Consider the following 25,069-nt stretch of genomic DNA (forward strand, 5'->3'; position numbering starts at 1 on the left):
CTTTCTCTATGTCTCTCTCTGTCTGTCTGGCGAGCGCACGCGCCCTATAGCGAAAACCTCTCAAAAAAAAAAATATATATATATATATACAGGAGGAGCAGTCAAGCTGGTGGCATGGTGGTTAGGGCAGCTAGATCCTATGGCTGCATCTGTGGTTTGAGTCTGGTCTGGCAGCTTGAAAATACACACCGGGTGTGTGCATGCACATGTCCAAAATCCCAAAAGGAGAAATGGAAGCGAAGGGATTGTAGCAAGACAGCTCCCCATGTGGCCTGCCTTCTCACTTTCCCACTTTGTCTCTACCAAGTCAGCACATGTGCCTTCCGGAAAATATAAAATAAACGCATACAGAAGGATGTGCTGAGGTTATATGTAAATACTTGCCATTTTATATAAGGGACTTGTGCATCTGCAGATTCTGGTATGTATAGGGAGGTGGTCATGGAACCCAGCCCCCATGGGTACTGATGAAACACTGGGTAAAAGAATTATACGCAGGTGGTAATACCTTCCATGTATTGAGCACTTATTTGCCAGCCCCGGTGGTAGGCATATTACATATTGTGTGTTATCTCAACCTTAGAGCTAATTCTACAAGGTATATAACTCCTTCCTCCCACTTTGCAGATGAAGAAATTGAACACAAGAGAGGTAAGTCTGGATTGTACAGTGGTGAGGGACAGAGCTGGGACTCAGACATAGGTCTGTCTAGGTTTTCTCTCTAGTACAGTGTGGAACAATCAGAAACGATGCGTATTGTATTAGCTACTGAAAGAAGGTATTTTTGAAAATGTTCATTTTAAAGTTATGGTCAATATCACACTCTCTTTTTCTTGGCTCTTAAAAAGTGGGTTGGTGGTCTAAGGTGATGAAATTCAAACTTAATACAGATTCAGCCCTCCCATGTCACATCCCTCACGGACCGTAGGAGAATCGCGGTATATAATGGACCCCTCTGTTCTACCGCTCTCTCCACCTGCTCAACTCTCAAATGAAAACAAAATTCATATGATCATTGAGGTCTAGAAATTAACTTTTATTTTAAATCTGTCAAGAACTTCTGGCAGTTATTAATTTTATTAAAATGATTACATATGGCAAAACAAAGAATAGAGGTAATTCTATGTCTCTGCAACATAAATTAGGAGTTAGGTTCTCAGCTGCTGGCTCAGTATTGTTCAAGATTCTTTTAAAGGGGGACTTAAATTTCCAGAATATGTTAAAGCAGCAAAAGAAAAAATAAATTAAGGGTAATTGCAATTGGAGACATTGCCAAGGATGTGCTAATTATAAAATCTGAATGTGTTTATAGGTCAGACTGAAAGCTTTGGTATTTAAAAAAAATTATGTGAATAGCTGTCCTATATTGGCTTTTCATTTATAGTTTATAACACGGATCAAGTTTTTTGATTTAAAAAAAAATGGTAAAAACAAATCATGATTAATTCAAATAAAATGCAACCAGCATTTATCCATCTAACTAAAATATGCCAAACCAAAACCACTTTTTATTAAAATATTTAATACCAGAATAACTTATAATAGTATGAAAAAGAGTGAAGTATTTGTCCTTAGTTCTCATTGACATTCTCGCGTTTTAACAAAATTATTTTGTACAGATTCCGAAGTTTTTATGGTGGAGCTCTAACTACGTAAGGATGTAAACCAAAAGAACGCATACTTCATCTGTTCACACAGTCATAACTTACATATCTTGTTTTACACTTATTGCAAACAGCAATTTAGAAAACAAAGTAAAAATATATATATACAAAATATTTTATATCAAATTATCTTCATTACACTAAATAAACCCAATCCCCAAATGCTATGTTACATGAAAAAGTGTCCTACAATTTTTGATATCAATATTGATACTGTCCTTAGATTAGAGCAGCCTTTGGTTTTAAAAGCATTTTGCAAAATAAAGAAAAATGTCACCCCATGGCTGCACTATTGGCTCTCATTGACACTCACAAACAAGCTTTCCAGTTTAAAAAAAAAAAAAAATGACAAAATAGATTACGTACCCAGACAAAAAATCCCACCATAAAAGAGTCAAATCCCTTTAATTTCTCTGCAGCACATACACTCTGTTATATTTGGCATCTCTATTGCTTATTCAAGTTCCAAGTCTTCCCAAGCTGATTAGAATCTTATTGTTCAATTGAAAAAAGATATTCTTCTATCTTGGTATTGATTATTCTCAGTCAATGGCAGTCTAATTTACAAACAGAATGCTCTTTCTTTCTTTGAATGCATAATTTCACCTTATTCTTACTTTAATGTCCTGCTTGGCAAAATTTAGAGACTGTTCCATGTTTTGTTTTCCATATGTTTTAAATTTGAAAATCAATTTTATGCACCGCATGTATATTTACAGAGACACATTTCTCTCATTGCCTTGTTCTCATTGCAATACAAATTGTCCATCAGCAATTATAATTTGAAATGAACCAAATAAAAGGTTTTTAGTCATCCCATATAAAAAAGTTTCCATCACACACACACAAAAAAACCCCAAAAAAATCAAAACACTGAACTCTAAGGCAAACACGATTATGTTTTAAAACTAAATGGTAGGTTTTGCACAGGAAAATTCCGAATTATTTAAGTAATTCAGTTTTTAAAAACTTCAGTAAAACTCGAGGGAAGAAAGAATTCCAATTCATTTTAAAGGGCATTGTGGTGCTTTCCAGTAGTTTTAGAAATAATTTTCTGATCCCAACCTATTTGTTGCAGTTTTAAGTTAGTTTGAAGCAGTCATTTCTGGAATGTGCGTATTACGTGGACCACTTGCCTCTCCTTTCGAAGTGTGTACATATCGGACACGCCGGCAAGATACATGCACGCAATTCTCACTGACACTCTGAAACGCACTTAGCAGTTTCTCAATACGGTAGAACTTTTTTTTTTAAAGGAACATTTCACTGGGTCTGAACGGATCTCTACAGTCTAACATGTGACTTATTGAACATATTTCGAGGACTTTTGGCAATTCTGGTTTCAGTCCTGGAATGGCAAGGCCGTCTGGAATGATGCGCACAGAGTAATAAACACATGGCTGGCGTTTTGAGGCACAGCTGTTCCGCTCTGCCCACGTTGGAGCTTATTTTCGGGAAGCAAGGCACTTATTGCAATGGCAATGCAAACGTTTTATGCGTGGTTTGAGTAACATAAAATAAGTTAATACTTTTGATTAAAGTGAGGTTTTTTTTTTAATATAACTTATATGTCTTTTATAGAAGCAACTAAATGATCTATGTAAGATACTTAAACATAAGAGGCTTGAAAGGGGCGCGGCGCTGTCGCTCCTGCTTCGGCTCCTAGGCTGAGGATGTATGGGAACTCACTGACACAAGGAACATCCAGCCGGTGTTAAAACTGCTGTGCCAGGGGCACTTTGACGGTCTTCACTTCCGCTATGTGGGACGACTTCTGGATGATGCAGCTGGTAGTTCCCTGCAGCTTGTCCTTTCCCTGCGCGAGATTTGTTAGGGCCATGGCGGCATTGATCTCCTTCCAGTATGTGTCATCCTTGCTCGGCCCCTTTCTGTGAGCTGCACTGGAGAGAAGCAAAACAGAAAGCTGACCATCACACTCGCCGCGGTGCGCACGGAAAATGCCACACTGAAAAGCACAAATGGCGAATGAAAACATTTTTGCTCACCCGTCCTCCTTATGGGAGCCATTTTCCAGAGCGTCTGTAAAGAAAAGCAAAACATCCCATTACTTTCCTCTCGTTCTGCCTTTCTCGATCTTGGGCATCTCATCATGTATTACCGGGAGTAACACCTCACCAGGAAATCAGCTGAACAGCTTTTTCTTTTTTTTCGTTTTCTTTTTTTAAAACAAAGATGAAATAGTTTATGTTGATATTAAAAAGAAAACTAAAACTCTCTTGCCAAAGACATTCTCGCCAGATAATAAAAAATGAAAAGTAGCTTTTAGAGAAATACAAAAATCTGGGGTTAATTTACTCTGCCAAATTGGGCCTTTCTCTCAGGCGGCAGACAGTGTCGGCCAGGGTGAGTGTCCCTGGGACCAAGTCCAGTCCTGCCCGCCCCTGCTGTGCAGCTTTGGGTAATCATGATGCCCACCAAGTCTGGGTTCCGTTCCCTCAGCTATCAATAAAGGCATTTCTAGCAGACCTGGGGGGCTCCTCTGGCTCCATAGTCTCTGATTTCATGGGAAATCAAACCTTTATTTTAGAAAAAGGACAAATAGTTCCCTTTGGCTGGTTAGTAAACGACCCAGGGTGGTCAATAACACGGGGTTCCTGGTCTATTAGAGGAAGCAGGTGACTGGGGCTGGCAGGTGGCACAGTGGTTAAAAGCACTGGATTCCCACATGGCTGACCACGGTTCAAGGCCAGAGCTGGTGGCTTCTTTTCTTGCTTTCCCTTTCTCTCTGGACAAGTTAAAAACTAATAATAACAAATGGAATTAAATAAAATAACTAATAATAATTATTATTTTTTTTTAAAGAAAGAGATGACTGGAGTCTTCAGCCTCCAAAAGAACTCTCATCCTGCCAGTACAAAATGAAAGTTAGGAAGCTAGGTTTTGCTTGTGCACCCTGACCTCTGGTCTAGATTTGCTCCCTCACTCAGAACAGTAATATCCGCCGACACCACATGAATATGAGGAATGACGAAGATGGGTTCTTGACCTTGATTACATTTCTCTGGGTAACTCCTGGGGCTAAGAGAATGTGGTCTGAGGAACACACATGTTGACATACAGGGGTAAAACAGGGGTACCAGCACTGCAGGTCAAGGACAGGCGAAGGAGTGGGGTCAGCGGTCCCCGTCAGCCCATGAGACTCCTGAACCGCACAGTGGTTTAGCCCCTTCCCTCACCGTAAACACTGCTGCACAGAGATGGCCAGGAGAGGCGTGGGAAGGAAAACATCGATATGACCACAGTACAGTTCAACCAGCAAAATGTCCCCGGGGAGAGATGGTCAGGAGAAACAGTCACGTGGCTATGTAGATGAAGCAGTTATGCCTTGATGCCCCCCCATGAAGGCAGAGAGTTGGGCAAGTCTGGCCCAGCTGCAGTGGTGCAAGTGGGAGGGGACCTCTGTGTGGTGACTGAGGTTGCATGGGAGGTCAGGGTTCAAGTGTCAGCCCAACCTAACAGGCTAGGCACTGGGGCATGTGCCAGTGGTCCCAGCTGGGGCAGGCCAGGGGACTCTTTGCTGGATGAGGCCCTGTCAAAAGTACCACTCCTCTCTCCCTCTCTCTCTCTCTCTCTCATTTAAAAAGAAGGAAGAAAAAAGAATTGGGGAAGCCTACTAGCTTATCTCGAGTCAAGTCTTAACATGTAGACTGTGAAACAATTATACAATCTCTTTTTGCAACCAATCACCTAAGGATTCAGACCCTCAAAAGCAAAATTAAACAAAACCAAACCAAAACAAAACAAAACAAAAACCAAAGGCCTTAGTGAACAAATGATAATTTATAAAGAATAAATGAGATCGAGACCGGCAGTTGGCATAATGGCTCCCACGTGGTCGACTGCGGTTCGAGTCCTGGACCCGGTGGCTTGAAACTCATGCCAGGCACATGTGCGTGCGTGCCCAAGATCCCGAGAGGAGAATGGAGAAGGGATTGCAGCATGGCCATCCCCCCTGGTGGGTGATTTCTCGCTTTGTATCTCTATGTCTCTGTCTGTCTGGCAAGCGCACGCGCCCTATAGCACAAACCCCTTCAAAAAAAAAAAAAAAAAAAGAATAAATGAGATCATGTGTGTCTGGCCCCCAACGGAAGAACAGATGTTAATTCCTCTGGTTTCCTTTCACTGACTATTCAGGCTGTATTATACAAGGCGTTAGGGATCCTTGCAGGGCATAACAGGATTGGAGAGCAGGTGGATTATCGCCCTCTGGAGCCTTCTCAGTTTCGGGGTCTTCTGGTCCCTACTGGGTCAGCCTGGAGGGTTAGCTACACGTCTGCTGCTTCTGATAATTTTGGAATTATAAAATTACTCATTAAATGGAGAAAAATGTTAAGTTTTAATGTACAAAACTCTAATAATCCAGATTTACAGCTCACTGCTGCGGCCAGGCACAGTTCTGAGCGCATCGGTGGCTTTGCAGATGGTTGTCTCTGTGACGTCAAGTCGTTCTCTGTGCAGTACCTTATCTGTGAATCTTCAGTGAGGGAGGGCAAGGACAAGTCTCTACTAGAACAGAGAACAAGTCAAGGCCTTTGTTTGGAAAAAGGAAAATCAGCAACACTGGACTTTTTACAGAGGAAAAAAAATGAGTTAGGCCTTTGCTCAATTTTGCCCACAAATTGCAACTGTTCCTGTTGCCAAAGTGAAGCAATAGGTTATGGAGATATTTATTCAATGGAAAGACTTGGCAAAAGTAAAATAAGTTCCATGAAACTTAAATAACATTAGGGAAATAAAGAAACATAATTTAGAAAAGACCATGTAACCGATGCTCTGGCTCACAAACGAAGCAGGCTCAGATCTAAGGAGACCAGAATCTGATTTCCTACCTGAACAGTCAACTGGAGGGTGGTTACTGTGCAGACAAGAAGAAAGTGTGTGCCTAGTAACTAGGTAACAGATTGCAGGACCCAGAAAGGACATTCCTGCACGGAGCTTGCATGTGGACGGCGAACACGCAAGTCACCGCTGGGGTCCATGCAGAGCTTTTGCTTCAGAGGAGGAGCTGGGGAGTGGGGGAGCAGGAGAGCGGAGGAGCGGGAGAGCGTTCTCGGGTGTCCTGCGGCTCCTGGATGCCTGGACAGGGGCTGCACTCCCAGCAGCTTACTCCTTGAACTCCTATTGAGAAGCACGTTTACACAGCCAAATGTGAAATTATAAAAGTCTGCTTACTCTTTTGGGTGTATGTGTTCTACACTTTGGTGCTTATGAAAATATCTTTGAGGTGTAAAAATGCAGGTTCCAATCCTCATTGGGTCTTCTTAATTAGTTTCACCAATTTCTTTCCTTTCCTTTCTTTCTTTTTTTAAAAACATTTTTGCTGCAGTGTGCGGGCACTTGCTGACTTGCCAGGGGAAGGGAGGGAGGGAGAGAGAGAGAAAGAGAGAGGAAGAAAAAGAGAGAAAGTGAGAAAACACCTGGGAATGATTTCTCGCTCTCTGTCTCTCTCTCCCAGTGAGTGCATGTGCCCTATAGCAAAAATCTCTCTTAAAACACACACACACACACACACACACTGGATCCGGGACTTGAACTGCTAAGTTGGCCATGGGGGATCCAGCCACTTTAACCATGATGACACTGGCTGGTCCACCAATTTCAACAATAGTAGGCAGTAATCAAAAGATTGAATTCTAGATTTTGTTTTAAGGCAAATGGGCACATTCAATGTCAGTATGGATCAGCCTCCTCTCCAGGAAAAGTCTTCATAAAAAGCAATGAAGAGTGAAAACATTTTGCTTCTCTATCAATAACCAATGCTAAAATTGCATGTAACAGAGCTCAATCTCAAGAATCTAGAACAGATAAGAAAAAGTTCACTACTACCACTTTGGAGGGTGTCTGTGTCCAGGTTGGCTTTTGTTCAAAAAAATTAAGCTGGTGTTAGAAGGGCATGCTTTCCTGCTGCTATTGCTGGTGAACTGCCCGGTGTCCCTAGGACAAGCGCCACCTCCTGTGGAGTGGTATATTCTAGTTCCCAGAAGAACCAGGACAAGGAAGATAGCTAACAGGGGCTCTTTTACTCTGAAACATTTATGCTTTTGTAAGAAAGCAAAGACTCTAAAGATCTGGTAGTCTGGGGAGGTTTTTTTTTTTTTTTTCCTTCTATTTGTTATATTGAGATGAAATCTGGGAGTAAATCCCAGTTATTTAAAAACTGATATGAAATGAGGAGGACACAGAAAATTTACAATCCATTCATTTACTAAAAGGCTGCCTTGGGACCAGCCGTTAGCATAATGGCTATGTTGCTGAACTCCCATGTAGTGGACCACGGTTTGAGTCCCGGACCTGGTGGCTTAAACTCATGCCGGATGCTTGTGTCTTGCGTGCCCAAGATCCCAAGAGGAGAATGGAGAAGGGATTGCAGCGTGGCCATCCCCCCTGGGGGGTGATTTCTTGCTTTCTGTCTCTCTGTCTCTTTCTGGCGAGTGTGCGTGCCCTATAGCAAGAACCTCTCCCCCAAAAAAAGGGCTGCCTTAAATGTTATAATACATTTTCTTTCTTACACTCTTTTCCTTTGAAGTAAAAAAGAAATCTTGTTGGCTCTTATCTGGTTCAAGTACTTTGTGTCTTTTCAGCCCGTGCCAGTATTTAAGGGTCAATGGGTCTATTCTACCCATTCCGGGAGGTTGTGGGGCTCATGCCATTTCTGCCCACTGCTGACAGGTGGTCTCACCAGGTCCCCTCCAGAAGTAGCTCCCAGGAGCTCCAGAAACAATCTGCCAGGAGGAGGAAGGATCCCGAGAGGTGCAAGCATGCTCAGAGGGCAGTCACAGCCCAGGCGGCAGGAGTCTGCAGACTGGGCGGTTCATTAGCATGCACAGACTGAGGGTCTGACTGCCCTCCACTTGGCTCAGCACCCTCTTGCTCCGCAAGTAGCTTGGCTCAGCCCCTGCAAAGTCTGAGCTAAATGCCTTTTTAGCTTCTAAGGTTCCAAAAATCAGCTACGCTGTCAATTACCATAAAAGCAACTGGCTGGCAGGAACAACTTACTGAACCAGCCAAAAGTGTGTGTTTTAAGACCAAAAAAGAAAAGGAAAGAAAAAAAAGAGGTGTGTAGTTAGGAAAATCTTGGATGCTGTAAAACCCAAATCATGTTAAAGTGGGTCTATCCTCAGTTTGGACATGTGTTTCCTTATAAAGTTAAGTAGAGAAACAATTATACAGAAAATGTGGTTCCACTGCGACTCGAGATGTGTAAGCACCGAGTTCTGTGGGCCCAGTGTCCTTTCAACTTCGCTCAATGCAACCAAGAAGCACACTGATTCGGACACATGTTCCTGAAGTGATATTCGTAGCTGCAAAAAGAGACAAAAAGATGGCCATGTCTTTTTCTCACTTTTTTTTTTTAATTTGATGGATAAGTTGTAAAGTTAGGAATGTTTCTAAGGGGACCCACAAATGTCACTGAAATGAAATAAAATTAAAATGAAGGATATGAGTATTTTTAAATGAAATAACCTAAAAATCATGTAATATATGTTTCCCTAATTTACAATCCATTCATTTACTCAGAGGTTGCCTTAAAATGGAGAGAGTGGAAGGAACTTGGGATGGTGGATGGGAATGTCCATGAGTAAGCCATCATTGCTGAAACAGTTCAGCTGGGGGCCGGGGGAAGGCAGACCACGGGAGTTACTTGGGTGGGAGGAGGAAGCCACCCATACTCTAAGGGAAGCAGAGAAGGCATTTCGCTTGCCTATCAGGCCCTGCCTAATGCCCTGGCAGAGAAATTAAAAATTTGGGGCCAATGACAACGATCCAAAGCAAGTATGGGCTCCAGATGCCTGAACACTGTGCTCCACGCACTCGGTCACTGGGGGGCCATTTCTGGCGACAGCAGGTGTGGACAGCCAGGGTTTAGTGTGCTACTGATCATGGAGGTTCGGAGAGTCCCGGGGATGCTAGCTCAGTTTCTGGAGTTATTCACATACTTGGAGCAACTGAGAAAAAGAACAAGACTCTAGTGAGTAGGGCAGATATACAATCCCACAGGAGATTCTGAAATAACCAGTTGCTCCAAATATACAGAACCTCACCAAATGTACCTAGCGATCCCAGGCCCCCTGCCCCATGGCCACCTCCTCCATCAGTACTTCCCCACAGTGGGAGAGCTGGGCCAGGCTCTCCCCACACCTACAGAGTGGTCCCACCGTGACTACACATTGGTCTTCTTTTACAAGTGGCATTTGTTGTTCTTCTCTAATATGAGTAATACAGCTCCACTGCAGAAAGTCTGGGGAAATGTGTAAAATAGGAAATAAAGGGCATTTAGGAATGGCTATTTTTTTTAAGAGATTTTTTTAAGAGGTTTTTGCTATAGGGCATGTGCACTCACCAGAAAGACAGAGAGAGACAGAGAGACAGAAAACAAGAAGTCACCCCTCAGGGGGGATGGCCACACTGCAATTCTTTCTCCTCCATTCTCTTCTCAGGATCTTGGGCACGCACACACGTGCACCCAGCATTTGAGTTTAAGCCGCCAGGTCTGGGGCTCAAACTGCAGTCGACTACATGAGAGTCCAGAGACATAGCCATTACGCTAACTGCTGGTCCCTTAAAGAGAAATTTTTGCTATAGGGCACGTGTGCTTTCTGGAGAGACAGAAAGTGAGAAATTATACCCTAGGAGGGATGGCCATGCCACAATCCCTTCTCCTCCACTCTCCTCTTGGGATTTGGGGCACACAAACACATGTGCCAAGCATGAATTTTAAGCTGTCTAGGACTCAAACTGTGGTTATGTGAGAGTCCAGCAATGTAACCATCACACCATCTGCTGCTCTCAGGGATAGCAAATATTAATGTTTGGATTTTTGGCTCTCCAAGCAAGCTTTATACACATCTTTAAAATAAGGTCATTCAGTACATGATTTATAACCTGTGTTTTCACTGACCTTCCACCTTTGCCTTACCCATTGTTACTGAGTTAGACAATAATCCACCATGTGGCCTTTCCTCACGTGGCAGTGGGGTTTGCCAATGAAATGGAATCAGCTCAAAAGAAATAGAAGTCCAGCTCCATCCGAGCTAAACTTGAATGTTGAGAGATGCAAATGTTACCAGCAGCAGTTGTCTTTAAAGTAACACATACTAATGTCTATTGAATGCTTATTCTTACCTAGGCACTATGCCAAGAACTCAACACATGTGTTCTGGTTGAATGTGTACAATGATCTTGTAAGATGGCACCACCATTTTTATTTACAAAGATACTGCTGCTTTGAGGGTCTAGGCACTCACAAAGGACTTATGAAATGACTGTGAGACTCAACTCCAGGTCAGTTGGCACCAAAAGTCATGTTTTTTGTTTTAGTTTTTATTTTGTTTTTAATTGCCAGAGGGCAAAAGTACTCATTTAGAGAGGGACAGAGAGAGAGGAAGAAAGCACCTCTTCCCCATGGGCTGTGGTCATGCTTCAATCTCTTCTCCTCCATTTCTCTAACTTGTAAGGATTGGGGCACGCATGTGCACACATGCATCTGGTGTGTTTTTTCAAGTTGCTATGGCTGGGAACCAAACCATGGTCAGCTATGTGGAATCTGGCTCTCTTAGTTACTAGGCCATGGGGCCGGATCCAGAAGGTCATGTTTCTCATCATTGCATTCCATTACCCAAGAGACCTCTGTTGGTAAAGTCACCACAAAAACCTTCATGAAGCCTAATGCATCATTTACATAGATAGCCTGAAAAATGAAACTCATTAAAAACCTTTTACAGACTCTTTTTCTATACTTTTTGTTAGAACTTAGACTGACAAGATTAAAAATTTCCTCCTTATTATTTAATATGTAACATTAAGGAATCTGTCCAAATTGTAGAATAGAGAATCTAAATAAACCCTCTTGAGCTCTTCTTCACACGTTAATTACAGTGACATGTTAATAGCTATGATAGCCCCATAATCACTTTTCTATAGCTCAGAGTCAATTACTACTAAATAACTCCTAGACAACTGTTACTGCATCACTTTTAGAGGAAATTTTTGTGGTTATCCTCTTTTTTAAAATTTTATTTATTTATTCATTTATTTTAATTTGACCAGAGACACAGAGAGAGAGAAAGAGAGAGGAGAGAGGAGAGAGGAGAGAGGAGAGAGGGAGAGAGAGAGAGAGAGAGAGAGAGAGAGAGAGAGAAAGTGAAAAAGCAAGCTGCCAGGTCTGGGACTTGAACCATGGGTCAGTCATGTGGGAGTGTCCAGCACACTAACCAGCATGCCACCTGCTGGTCTCATGGTTATCCTCTTTACTTGGGAGAGTTAGAGCTTCTGCATCAGTAAAAATAAATCATTCTAAGGGATATCTGCCCAAAAGGGAAGGAAGAAAAAAAAAATACCCAACAACCTGTAACACTCATCTATTGATAACTGAACTGCTTCTACCAGTTCCAACAACCAAATGTGAGTTCCATTATAAAATATCATAATGAGGGGCCAGCAGTTAGCGTAATGGCTATGTCGCTGGACTCCCATGTAGTCGACCACAGTTCAGGTACCGGACTCAGCAGCTTAAACTCATGCTGGGCGTGTGTGCGTGCGTGCCCAAGATCCAGAGAGGAGAATGGAGAAGGGATTGCAGTGTGGCCATTCCCCTGGGGGAGTGGGGGGTGATTTCTCACTTTCTGTCTCTTTGTCTCTCTCTGTCTTTCTGACGAGCACATGTGCCCTATAGCAAAAACCTCTCCAAAAAAAGGAAAAAAAAACCCAAAACATCATAATGACAGGAAGAGATTACAACTTAAACTTGGCAAATATCAAAGCTATTCTTGTTTTTAAAAATAGTTTTTAAATTTTAATTTATTATTATTATTATTTTAAAATTTGCTATAGGACACATGCACTCACCAGAGAGAGAGAGAAAATGAGAAAGTAAGTTGCTAGGTACGGGCCTCGAACCATAGTCGACCACGTGGGAGTCCAGTGCCTCAACCACACCACCTGCTGGCCCTAGTAAGGCTACTCTTAGACTCTTACTATAGTATTAGGAGCTTGGATTTTGTGAGCCTAGAGATTGGGGAGCTTGGTAAGTTTTCCAAAGAGTGAGAATGAGCAAATGAAAAGCATCTCATTTTTAGGAGTAAATCTACAATTTTCCCCTCCTTTTACAATATAGTAGGTAAGTTATTTATCCCGGGGCTTTAAAGAATGAGTGGCTTCCAAAATCATTTGAGTGTTTGAAGAAAAATCTTTTCCAAAAATTAAGCCAGTGTTTCCTCCAGCCATGACTTCCGCCATCTGGCCAAAGATCCTTTCCCTTCCTGCTACTTCTCATGTGGGCTGGGCCCCTCACTGTGGCTAATGGTGCCCAGATGTCCTGGGCTACAGGACGCCACCTTCAGCTGCCTGTCTGTCAGTGCATTGTGCCCACTCCCCCACGCTCCTGCCAGAAAATAAAAATTAAATGGCACACCCCTCTAAACTGGGCCGATAGGGAGAGTTCCCCGGTCCGTGGAGGTATGGTGACACCTGAAATTGTCAGGCTCAGTTACATTTCCATTGACAGCAGCACATCTGTGTCATTTCAGGAGTGCCAGTGTCTGTGGGAAGAGTGGAATGGCTGCCTGGTCTCTTATCTTTAGGAGCTGGAGCCTTGATGGGTTTTCCTTATTTCCCAGGCATCGGGCAGCAGGCTAGAGGCTCTGTATGAATTTCTCATGGCATCTCTGTCCTAGCAGGATGCACAGGTCTCCTGGCCTCAGCAGTCTGGACTGGTGGACCGGGGGTGCAGGAAGTGGGATTTATAATGTAAAAGCAACTTTTCAGAATAAACAGAATACCACCCAAGGATAATGTTTCAGTTCACTTTCAATCTTCTTCACTAGACATGTTAAGTATTCCTGATGCTAAATTATTCTGCATAGTCTCCTCTTCCAAGATTGATCCTCTGTGATCTCAAAGGCTCCACCTTTCCCATGTCTAAACCTTCAGTCTGAAACTTCAGTTGGAAGATTAGAATGCCGTCTGTGGGGAGGAAATTGCCAGTGGGTGACCAGAATGGGGATCTGGAAATGTTAAATATTCTCATTTCTGTTCTTGGCGCCTCATGTGAGCTACACGGGTGGTCTGGAGTGAGTCACGGAGGCAGCCTAGTGCAGTGGTTGGAGCCTGAACTCTAGAAGTCGACACTGTTTACTGAGGAAAAGGCTGTCCAGCTACTTGGCTTCTCTGGGCTTCGACTTTCTCACCTATAAAATGGGGCTAACAATCCCAGACGTGGGGCCAGATGGCGGCGCAATGGTGACACAATGCTCTGCGATGCTGGCCCCACTTGGAAGGTCTAGGTTTGCACCCTGAGGCTTCCCTGTACACACTGGGTGTGTACGCATGTTCCTGTGAACTAGGGTGGCCAAGGCTGTTAAGATCCTGCTGGGAGTCTCTCTCTCTCTCTGTATCTCTCATGGGAGAAACAGACTTAAAAAAAAATAGTACCAGACTCAAAGGCTCATAGGACCTCATGACTTAGTATTTTGTGAAAAATCAGTGTTGTTCAGAGATTTAATACAAAAACCATTATGAAAGGACAAAATATTTTAACTCTGGGCAAAGCCCATCAGCTCAGATTAATGGATTAAGTGTGCAGAAACTATCATCTTCAAAGACAAAATGTTCTTCGGTGCCAGAGTCCCGCACCGTGCCAAGACAAAGAGCCCTGGAGCCACATTAAAGACCAGCTACTCACTTCAAGTGTCTAATGGATTTTGTTACTTCATTTTCTCAAGGGGACTATTGGAGATGTTACCCAAATTGTTTCATCCATGAAAGCTGGGTTTGCAGCCACAGTCTCAGAAACCGACTTCCCAGCCACGCATGAATAACTTCTGTGTGTGCCTGCATGCTGCGAGGAGCAGTAATTGTTTAGAAAAGCATTCTGTTTTTGTTTCTGTTTTTAGATTTTTGCTATAGGGTGAGGTACTTGCCAGAGAGAGACCGAGAGAGGGGGAAAATAAGAAATCACCTCCTAAGGAGGATGGTCACGCCACAATCTCATCTTCTCCATACTCCTCTCAGAATTTTGGACACACACGAACACATGCCCAGAGTCTTTTTCAGGTCTCAAAGTAAGCCATCTGGGGTCCAGTGGCCTTAACCTTCAGACCTGCTGACCCAAATGCATTCCTTTTCACATGCAAGTTGGGCTAACAGTTCTGAAACCCAGATGCATTTACTCTGATTTTTAGCTAAACCTAATTTCGTTCCCACCTCCTATTATTGATATTCATCCTCTAAATTCTGCAGTACAATAAAGACTATTTCTCCCAAGGTCAGTTTCATACCTGTATCACTGCAGTGACAGAACTATACATATATAAATATATAATAAACATACAGCTGAATGGTGTCAGGCCACAAAGAACTTTCTTCAGCAAAAGGCCTTCTAAGTGGAAAAAGGTGCATTTATAATAATCTAGGAATTGGCTGGAAATCTGGCTCCATTCATGTATATTCAAACTCTTCGGTATCTCTCAAAGGCCATCAGAAAGTACTTTTCCTTTGATATATGAACTGTAGAATATCTTTGAATAGGCTATGCTATTGCCATACTTTCAAATTTCTCGAATTATCATCCTGAGAAATGACACTCAGACTAGGAGTTCTTGGTGTTCCTCCTGTCTTGACTGCTCTGACATGACAAATGGCATGAAGCAGGAGAGGATGTTCACTTACTTCTGGCTCTTTTTTTTTTTTGGAGAGGTTTTTGATATAGGGCACGTGCACTCGCCAGAAAGACAGAGACAGAGAGACAGAAAGTGAGAAATCACCCCCAGGGGGGATGGCCACACCACAATCTCTTCTCCTCCATTCTCCTCTCGGGATCTTGGGCACACATGCACAAGCGCCCAGCATGAGTTTAAGCCACCGGGTCTAGGACTCTAACCGCGGTCGACTACGTGGGAGTCCAGCGACATAGCCATTACGCTAACTGCTGGCCCCACTATTCATAAACCTTAAAACTTCAGTTGGTGGGGGCCGGCAGATGGCATGGTGGTTGAGGTGCTGGACTCCCACATGGCTACCCACGGCTCAAGTCCTGGTGGCTTGCTTTCTCACTCTCCTTTCTCTCTGTCTGTCTCTCTCTCATTGAAATAGCAGCATAATTATAATAAATTAAAAATAAATAAATCTTTTTTTAAAAAAAAAAAAACTGCAGTTGGCATGTCAGTGCTGCATGTTCACAAATTTCTACATTTCAAGGTTCTGTCATTTTGTTTTAAATTCAGAAACAATTCTTAAGTCTAAAACGGGGTGGGGGTAAACTGTGGATTGAAAATTGCGAAGATTCTTCTCGATGGAATTCAAGGCCAGGAGACATTACAAGGAAAGAACTATGCACAAAGGGGAGGTGGAATCCTTAGCCATGAAGGAGGCCCTGGCTGCAGTCTGACAGCACCCCTAGTCTGCAGGCCCCCCATGACCTGTGTTGAGTATCAGAACACCAAATAACTCCTCTCCACTCTAAACCTGGCCAGAGGGATCCACTCTAAATTTTGCCCAAGGGTGTACATCCCAAGCCAGGCAGAAATGAAGCCTCTGGAAAAAGAAGATCGAAGTCCACTTAATTTAGAGTCGCTCCTACACATGCGCTGTCCTGGGCACCGGCAGCAACCTCCCCACTTCTCCATGTCTCCCCCGACCCCCCTCCTGCATGTCTAGTGGTGGTTTCAAGAGAAGGTTCTGGCTGGAGGAGCCCCAGCGGGTGACTGGGGACAGAGCCTTTTAATGTGTGGCTCAGCAGCGTTTGATTAAGCTCCTTCTCAATTCATTAATACACACTTAATAAATGCTAATGGTGGGGGACCAGTGGATGGCATAACGGTTATGTCACAGGACTCCCATGTAGTCCGGTTTGAGTCCCAGACCTGGTGGCTTAAAATTCATGCCAGGTATATGTGTGTGTGTGTGTGTGTGTGTGTGTGTGCATATCCAGAATCCCAAGAGGAGAATGGAGAAGGGATTGCAGCATGGCAATCCACAACCCCCCACGCCCACGGGAGTAATTTCTCGCTTTCAATCTCTCTGTCTTTCTGGTGAGTGCATATGCTCTATAGCAAAAATCTCTCTCTAAAAAAAAAAAAATTCTAATGGCAGGGCTGGCAGATGGTATTGTGGTTGGGGCACTGGACTCCCACATGGCCGATGGTGGTTCGAATCCTGGTCCTGGCAGCTTTCCTTTCTCCTTTCCTTCTTTCTCTCTCACTCTTGGTCTCTCTCTCTCTCTCAGATCAAATTAAAATAGTAAATAAATAAACTCTTGGTAATAAAAAAAATCTTTAAAAATCTTTAAAAATAAATCTTTAAAAATCTTTAAAAATAAAACGAATGGCACACAGATCCCACTCTACTCTTATCACCTACATTTAGAATATACAAGATTGCTAGGATAGTAGCGTTTATTTATTTATTTTTTTTGGAGAGGTTTTCACTATAGGGTGCGTGCGCTTGCCAGACAGAGAGAGACATAGAGACAGAAAGCGAGAAATCACCCCCCCAGGGGTGATGGTCACGCCACAATCCCTTCTCCTCCATTCTCCTCTCGGGATCTTGGGCACGCACACACATGCACCCGGCGTGAGTTTTAAGCCACTGGGTCCAGGATGCGAACTGCGGTCGACTACGTGGGAGTCCATCGACATAGCCATTACGCTAACTGCTGGTTCCCGAGGATAGTAGCTTAAAACTAAAAGTTAACCTTTTAAGGGGAAAACAAAATCATTTTCTATATTAAACGCCACAATGTTTGTAAACTAATTTTCCTAAGTCACAGGATTTGTTCCAGAAACATATGAGAACTGCTAGCCAACACAGTCAGTATGCAACACTGCATAAGTTGTTTACACACTCTGTATCTAAGTTTCTTCACCTAGAAATGGGGGTGGTAGTAATACCTACTCTCTAGGGTTGTTGTGAGCTTTAAATGAAGTGAATGGAAAGAGCTCGGAACCATACCCACACAGGAGGGATGATGGCATTGCGCCTCCTGGAGTGAAGAAACCACACTGCAAATCATCCTTTGCTAGGCAAGACAGGACAAGTCCCTGAGAGGGTTTCCAGTTCTATCTTAGACCTCTAACCCATTTTCTTTGGATGCTGTAGAAAAGAGAATCAGTCACGGGGGATCGTCTCAAAGGCAGGCCCTGGACCCCATCTCTGAGACTGTGCATATGTGGGGCACAGATAGGCCAAGAAACCTGGATGTGACCAGGCTCTGATGGACTCTGAAGGAGATGGTAAGGACGCTGTCCTGTTGCGGGCAGTAGAAGAGAACTGCTTTTAATAAGGAACCATGTTGGAATTCCCAGGCATTTACTCAAGTAAACAGCACAAGGTGGTTTTTCTTTGGAATGCTTCCAAAAACAAACAAAAAAAATCATTATCAAAATTTGAGTATTCCTGGGACCAGCAGTTAGCGTAATGGCTATGTCGCTGGACTCCCACGTAGTCAACTGCAGTTCGCATACCAGACCCGGCGGCTTAAACTCACGCTGGGCGCGTGTGTGTGAGTGCCCAAGATCCCGAGAGGAGAATGGAGGAGAAGGGATTGTGGTGTGGCCATCCCCCCTGGGGGTGATTTCTTGCTTTCTATCTCTCTGTCTCTGTCTGTCTTTCTGGTGAGCGCACGTGCCCTATAGCGAAAACCTCCCCCCCCCCAAAAAAAAAATCCGAGTATTCCAACAAATTCAGATCTTGAGATCTGAACTAATGAACTGAGTTCTTAACAATACCTTAGTGTAAATAGCAGCTATAACATTTTTATATGAAAATATCATTCAGGAACAGGTAACTTTAGCTTCAGAAATTGTTTTATTGTCTATTGCTGTTCAACTATTTCTATCATTGCTTAATTCCACTGAAAAGGCTTTTTGAGGGGTAAAATGTCTCTCTTTAGTTGCATTACTTTCTGCCAGTTGCTGTAATTTTTACTATGCTATGACATATAATTCAGGGAGAGGCAATACTACCACAAATTTGGGAAAAAAAAAAAAAAAGAACAACCAAGATTGTTATTATAAGACTGTATCTTACCAAATCCCTCAGAATAATCAAATCGCCCCCTTCTTCTAATTGGAGTAGCTATGATAATAATATACTGCTATCAGGTCTATGTTTTCTGTTTTGAAAATAAACATGTTGGCCCAGCCCTCTATTTGCTGTGATGGTGGGGCCTTTTATTTATGTAAGACTTCTACTTCTTTCCCCTTAAATCTGTCCTTTGGGAAAATAAGGTGACAAGGTGTAATCCACAGGGGGTCATCAAAAACTAATTATCCAACCTAACATAGAATTTCTTGCTAGGGTAGGATAATAAGCTTTTATAAACTAAAGTAAACTTCATTTCTGCTGCCTTTAGTAGAATATTTTATTCAGGTCTGCCTCAAAAAGAACAGAGCATTGTTCTCTTACATTAACATAGTGATGAGGTTTTACATACAGGATATTTGGTTCTTAATTTGTTGTTTCCACAGCAGCCCTAAGAGATAGCTGGGCCCAGATGGTCTCTACAGAGGAATTGCAACGTGGGAGCAGAACCACCGGGCAAGCACCTTGGCCAACTCCCATCCAAAATCACTAATCACAGCACGGGTCGTGGCGCTGGATTTAACTGTGAAAGAGGGTTGAGAGGATCCCAGCTAGGCCTGCTGTTCTCTTTGCTTAACCACATCAGAATGTCATAGCACCTGGGGGACCAGCAGATGGCGTAATGGTTCCGTAGCTGGACTCCCACATAGTTGACCATAGTTTGAGTCCCAGATTCTGTGGCTTAAAACTCACTCTGGGTGCACATGTATGCGTACCCAAAATCCTGAGATGAGAATGGAGGAGAAGGGATTGCAGCATGGCCATCACTCTGGAGGGTGATTTTTTTTTGCTTTCTGTCTCTGCGTCTTTCTGGTGAGTACAAAAATCTCTTTAAAAAAATGTCATAGCACCTGGACCCAAAAGACTGAAGAGGGCCTAACAGTGGCCCTCTCAAAGTGACCTAAAGTTCCAGAGACAGATGCTGAGACCTTGGAATGACTCTTGGACAGTACCTGCTGAAAGCTGGGCTGAGCTTGTTCTTCCCCAGAGAGTATGGGGACATCCTGGGTTGGGCCCACTGCTTCCAGTGGCCCACCAGAAGTTAGAAATAGGAAGTCTACACCAAGAAGGCACCACACCAGTCTTAAGAAATAAAATTTTCAGAAGGTATTTTTGTTGGTGTTATAAGACAGTCAAAAGATAGTACTTAAATGGGGTATAAGAAACTATTAAATGAAGACAGGGAGAGGGCTGATCCCATAATGTAGTGGGTAAACACTGTGCATAGGGAGCTCCATCTCACGTGGCTGACCATGGTTCAAATCCTGGTCCTGAAGGCTTGGAGAACAAGCTGTGTGCACGTGTGTGCAAGCCCCAAATCCTGAAAGAATGGACAGATGGAGGAAAAATAACTGCAGTGTGACCACGCCCCAGGGGGGAGTGTTTTTTCTCTCTTTCTTTCAAGTGTATGTGCCCTTTGGCAATAAATAAATAAATAAATAAATAAATACATAAAGGAGGAAAAACCAAAGAGTGTGAGTGAGAGAGCACCCTTATGATCTTAGATGAAACAACAATAAAACACAGAGCTCGATGACTGCCAGGAAAGGAGAACAGAAATTAATGACAAAACAATGGCTGTTCACATGACATAAATATATTTAAATAAACAGCTGGGTTATAAGTAAATAACGCATTTTAAAAAGAAAAGGTATGTGCTTGAGTCATTAAAAATGATTGATTTTTGAGGAAGGAACAATAAGCCTAATAATATTTTTTGGACTAAAAGCGATTCTCTGCTCTTCTCTATCTTTTCCACCCTTTGTTATGGCTTTTGATGACTTCAGAGAGAGATATAATATTGTAAACATCACTAATAATGTAATCTTACCAAAATAAACAATAGAAAGAGAAAGAGAGAGAGAAAGCACTCTCTCATGAGCATGACCACACTACAGTTTTAGAAAGAGGGGCAGAAAACTGTACAAAAAATAAGAGAAAGCAATAATTATATTTCCAGGATAAATCAGACCCACCTATCCACATTTTTGGGGGTTTGGGCTGGATAAACTACAAATACTCAAAAAGTGGTTCAAAAATTAACTTTTCCAACTCTTTAAGACATCCAGAAATGGATGGTGACTGAGCAATGAGAAGCAGATAGAAGTTACTGCCTTGCATTGAAGTATTTATACAAAAGAGCCTGGCTTTCATACATAGAAGTAAACAGACTACATATTTTTGTCATAGACACACAAATTGCCTTTTTTGGGGGGCAGTAACAGCCAGGAAAATCATACATTCCTTGCAAGACTCCCAAACTCTTACAGGCATGATGCCTTCTTTCCTCCTTAATAAAACATGGTAATTCTAGTCTATTTTTCACCACTCAGAAGGGAAAGCAAAGAGTTCATTAGAGGCCAGCCTAGGATTTGAGAGGAGATAGCCTCTCACAAGAAAACTACAAACTCCCCACACTATCACTCATGATATCCTCTACTCTATCAGATGTTTGTCCAGTTAGATGCAACCCCAGTTAGTGCCCAGCAGAAGTATGCAACGCTGTTGGGCACATGGTGTATACGTGGGCCCGAACCCAAGGGAGATGAAGGCACCTACTGAACATGGAAGGAGAAACACACCTTCACAGCCACTTAGATGTGGGTCACTGTTTCAGGCCTCAGGGCAATGTTTGCACAGCAGTCAGTGAACAAAGAAAAGGATGTAGGAAGGACAGATGGCCAGGGGAGCTTTTCAGGAAAAAAAAAAAAGTTCTCTTACTTTCTAAACTCTAAGTAACTGGATACATTATCTGGCTGATTTTCAGCTGACTTGAGGAGGTTAATAAAGGTCATTCTGTAAGATATGAAGTTTATTAGAAGATTTAATATTATATTTAGACTTTCCAAGTAAGACTTAGAAAGAAAAATGTGCAAAAAACATCTACAAATAGAACTACCACATGATCCAGCAATCCCACTTCTTGGTATCTACCCAAAGGACAGACGAATTCTTAACCAGAAAAGTGCTTACACATTGATGTTTATTGCAGCATTATTCACAATTGCTAAGACATGAACCAACCCAAATGCCCACGAACAGATGAATGGATTAAAAAACTGTGGCACATATACTCTATGGAATACTACTCAGCCATAAAAAACAACAAGACCCTGGCTTTTGACAAAAAGTGGATGAATATTGAAGATTTACTGCTGAGTGAAGCAAGCCAGGCTATGCAGGAGAGACACTGTATGTCCCCACTTAATATATATTGAGTGTCCTCACTGTATGACCAAAACTGAATGACTAAAGGATATAGAAAAATAGTAAATGGTTGTGAATACCAGATACAGTATGGAAAGAGGGTGAGTGAAGGAGTAGAGTCTGAGGAAGACATTGAGGAGAAAAACAGAGAGACAAAGCATTAATGGGACAAAGAAATGGTGGATTATCTGTTGAAGATAACTTTACAGTATTCTCAACTGGCCTGGTGAGAAATGTACACATGTTGGAATATTCACTTTTCAAGCTAAATAATGTGATCAAATGTATAAAAGAAATGGAAATAAAATGAAAAAAAATGTGCAAAAATTAAAATAACACTCCCAAAGCGAAAGGAGCACAGAATCTGTACTTGTGCTGATTTTCAGGAGCTCACAGGAGAATCACGACACGAAAGATGAGCAACAGTGAAGGACCCTCGAGGTGAAAATGCACTTAATTTATTCTTCACAGACCAATCACAGCAATACTAAAATAATGGGAAGAGAGAGGAAAAGTAGAAAGCGGGCCAGAATTGGGAAATAATGATTACAGTATTTTTACTGAAGAAGAAGAAATCATTGTGTGGGGCAAGAGTTGGGAGAATCTATGAAAAGCTTCCTTGAGAACTGAGAGTCAGTTTACGATTAACCGGAGAATTATCATGGGCTAGGTGGTGGGGCAACTGGACACGCAGGAGAAAGGTCCTGGGTTCATATACCTAGGACTCCCTGGGTACAGCAGGTGTGTGTGCACATGTATGTGAAAGCCCTCTGAGCCTGGGGGGGTGGATTGTGGTGTGGGCACCCTGTTTCTCTGTCTCTGACTCTCTCTCATGTAAGAATTAAATAAACTTATACCAAAAGAATTATTCAAATGAAAGTTCACACTAATTTTAGTAGTCATTAAGACACAGAGAAAGAGAACAACTCAATTCTTAAAGCTGCCTTGTAATGGGATTTGTGCTTTTTTCCCTGCGTCTCTTGGACATCTGTGTCCCGCTCCTCAGTGCATGTGGACAGGGTGGTGGTACTCAACCTCACCCTAGTCCTCCAGCAGTAAGGTAGACCAGAAAGAGAACAGATTAGGCACCAGAGACCAGCATCTGAATCCCAGCCTGCTGCCAACTCTCAGGGGGTTTGGGAGACATTTCTTAACCCGAGTCTCATTTCTTTCCCCTCACCTGTAAAAGAGACACATGACTAACCAAACTAATAAGCTGTCGTGGGAATTAGGAACAATCCTGGTGAAGACATCAGGCACCCAGCAATAGTCAACAGACAGCAGCAATCATTAGTCACAGCTGCAGACACTGTTTCGGAAGTGGCAGCAAACTTTGGTTGAAGGTTGAAAACTTACCTTGAAATGAAACAGATAACAAGTAACACAACACCCCAAAATAGTGTCTGTGTTTGGAACGTCTAAGCTCAAGGGCAGCCAAGTTATGTCTGTGAAGCACTCATGGGAAAAGGCTCCGAAGAGCAAGACTGTCTGTTTTGGAGGCTGTAGTTGGCAATGGCTTAGAGAAGGTCACTGGAGTTGGTTAGTGGCCATAAGATGCTAAACCTGAGGGTTTCATTCTTAATTGCGTCGAGAGTTTTAACCGTGCAGGTCCTTACTCAAGATAAGAGTATGATGTGTGAAGTTGGGAAAGCACCTTTGAGAATTCCTGATTTTTGTTAGGTGGCTTTTCTTTCTTTCTTCCATGAGTGAGAGAGACAGAGACAGAGTAGGCAGTGGGAGAACTTCGCTAATTATCAGTCCATTTCTAATATACCAGAAGCATTTGAAATAATCTATACGTTCTTTTTTCCTTTATTTATAATAGAGTGCACATGTGCACACTTGAGAGTATGTGTGAGAGAGAGGAATGCCAACAGGGTCTTCATACCATGATGTACCCCCAGCTTCGGTCAGCCCTGGGTCATGGGCACAGATGACCAGCTGTTCAGGGTGGTCTCTGGACACCACCCTGGAACCTTCCCATGTGCTCAGCCTTGCAGAGCACCGAGTTCCTGTAGCACCACTGTCCTGTCCTTGAAATTTTCCAGTTTTTAAAAACTACTTCTCTAAGTTGTTAGTAAGACTGTTCTATGAAAATTTAACTAACTGTCCCCATTTTCTCAAGGGAAAAAGGACAACTGAAAATCATATAAGAGATTAATTATATCACTGCTTCATCCTAAACCAATGTACTTGGTACTCTTAAATTCTCAGACTGATGCAAGAACATAGATTATTTCAGGACTGGCTCTGTGGAGCAGTGGTAACGTGCTGCTCGAGAGAAGCCCGATCCCACATGGTGACTGCAGTTTGAATCCCTGGCCTGGCCCTGAAACATGTAAGGCGTACGCCTCAGTGCCCAGGATCTGAGGCGCTGGAAGACCGGAAGGAGATCTCAGCGTGACCGACCACGCAGAAAGTGCTCCTCTCTCTCTCTCTGTCATATGTACATGTCCTATCATGAATAAAGAACAAAAAGAGTGTGTATTATTTTTAATGCTCCTGATATTTAACAAATAGATTGGCAAATACAAAAGTTCTCCCACTGCCTAGCCCAGTAGCAGAACTACTCAGTTTCTCTTAGAATTTTTTTTTGTTTTCTTGGCTGTCTTCGGATGCCTGGTGCTTTGGTAGAGAAGGCGCCATCACATTACCATGATGTTCAACTGAAAACTAAATGATCTTTTTCCAAGGATGGAAAACTTCATTATTTTTTTAAGTTGATTTCTTTCTTCCATGAGTTAGAGAGTTATATTTTTTCCATGAGTGAGAGAGAGAGAGCACTCTGAACAGGGTCTTGATGCCACGATCCAGCCCCAGCCACGGACGAGCAGAGCGATGCGTCCTGTGCCAGCACCCAGCCCCACCCGGAAACCATGCACAGAATGTTGCCTGCCTCACTTCCTTTTTGGTATAAGGAAGGACTGGGCCAGCTTAATTGGATTCATAGTGATAATAACATTATTTATCAAACATTTTATAAGTCTATGAATGTGCAACTTGTCTCGTTTCCCTTAGTAAATAGGATATAATTTTATATATGTATTTTTTTATTTAAAAACATTTTATAATTTCTTGGGACAGCAGGTCGTGTGGTGGTT

At 42.7% G+C, this 25,069-nt stretch overlaps 1 protein-coding gene across 2 annotated transcripts in view; it reads right to left on the minus strand.

Moving 5' to 3' along the window:
- Positions 1–1,025: 1,025 nt before the first annotated feature.
- MKX (mohawk homeobox) overlaps positions 1,026–25,069 on the minus strand; it is an 82,250-nt gene continuing 58,206 nt past the window's right edge. Inside the window, exons 5-6 of one of the 2 annotated variants that reach the window (XM_027770068.1) lie at positions 3,671–3,704; positions 1,026–3,565 (exon numbers count right to left, since the gene is read on the minus strand). In XM_027770068.1, coding sequence (XP_027625869.1) covers positions 3,379–3,565; positions 3,671–3,704 — 221 coding nt within the window. In that variant the 3' untranslated portion in view covers positions 1,026–3,378. The remainder of the gene's footprint in view (positions 3,566–3,670; positions 3,705–25,069) is intronic. The other variant, XM_027770084.1, reaches the window with a different exon arrangement.

The sequence above is a fragment of the Tupaia chinensis genome, unplaced genomic scaffold (genome assembly GCF_000334495.1).
Source record: "Tupaia chinensis unplaced genomic scaffold, TupChi_1.0 Scaffold000001_1, whole genome shotgun sequence".
Classification (NCBI taxonomy): domain Eukaryota; kingdom Metazoa; phylum Chordata; class Mammalia; order Scandentia; family Tupaiidae; genus Tupaia; species Tupaia belangeri.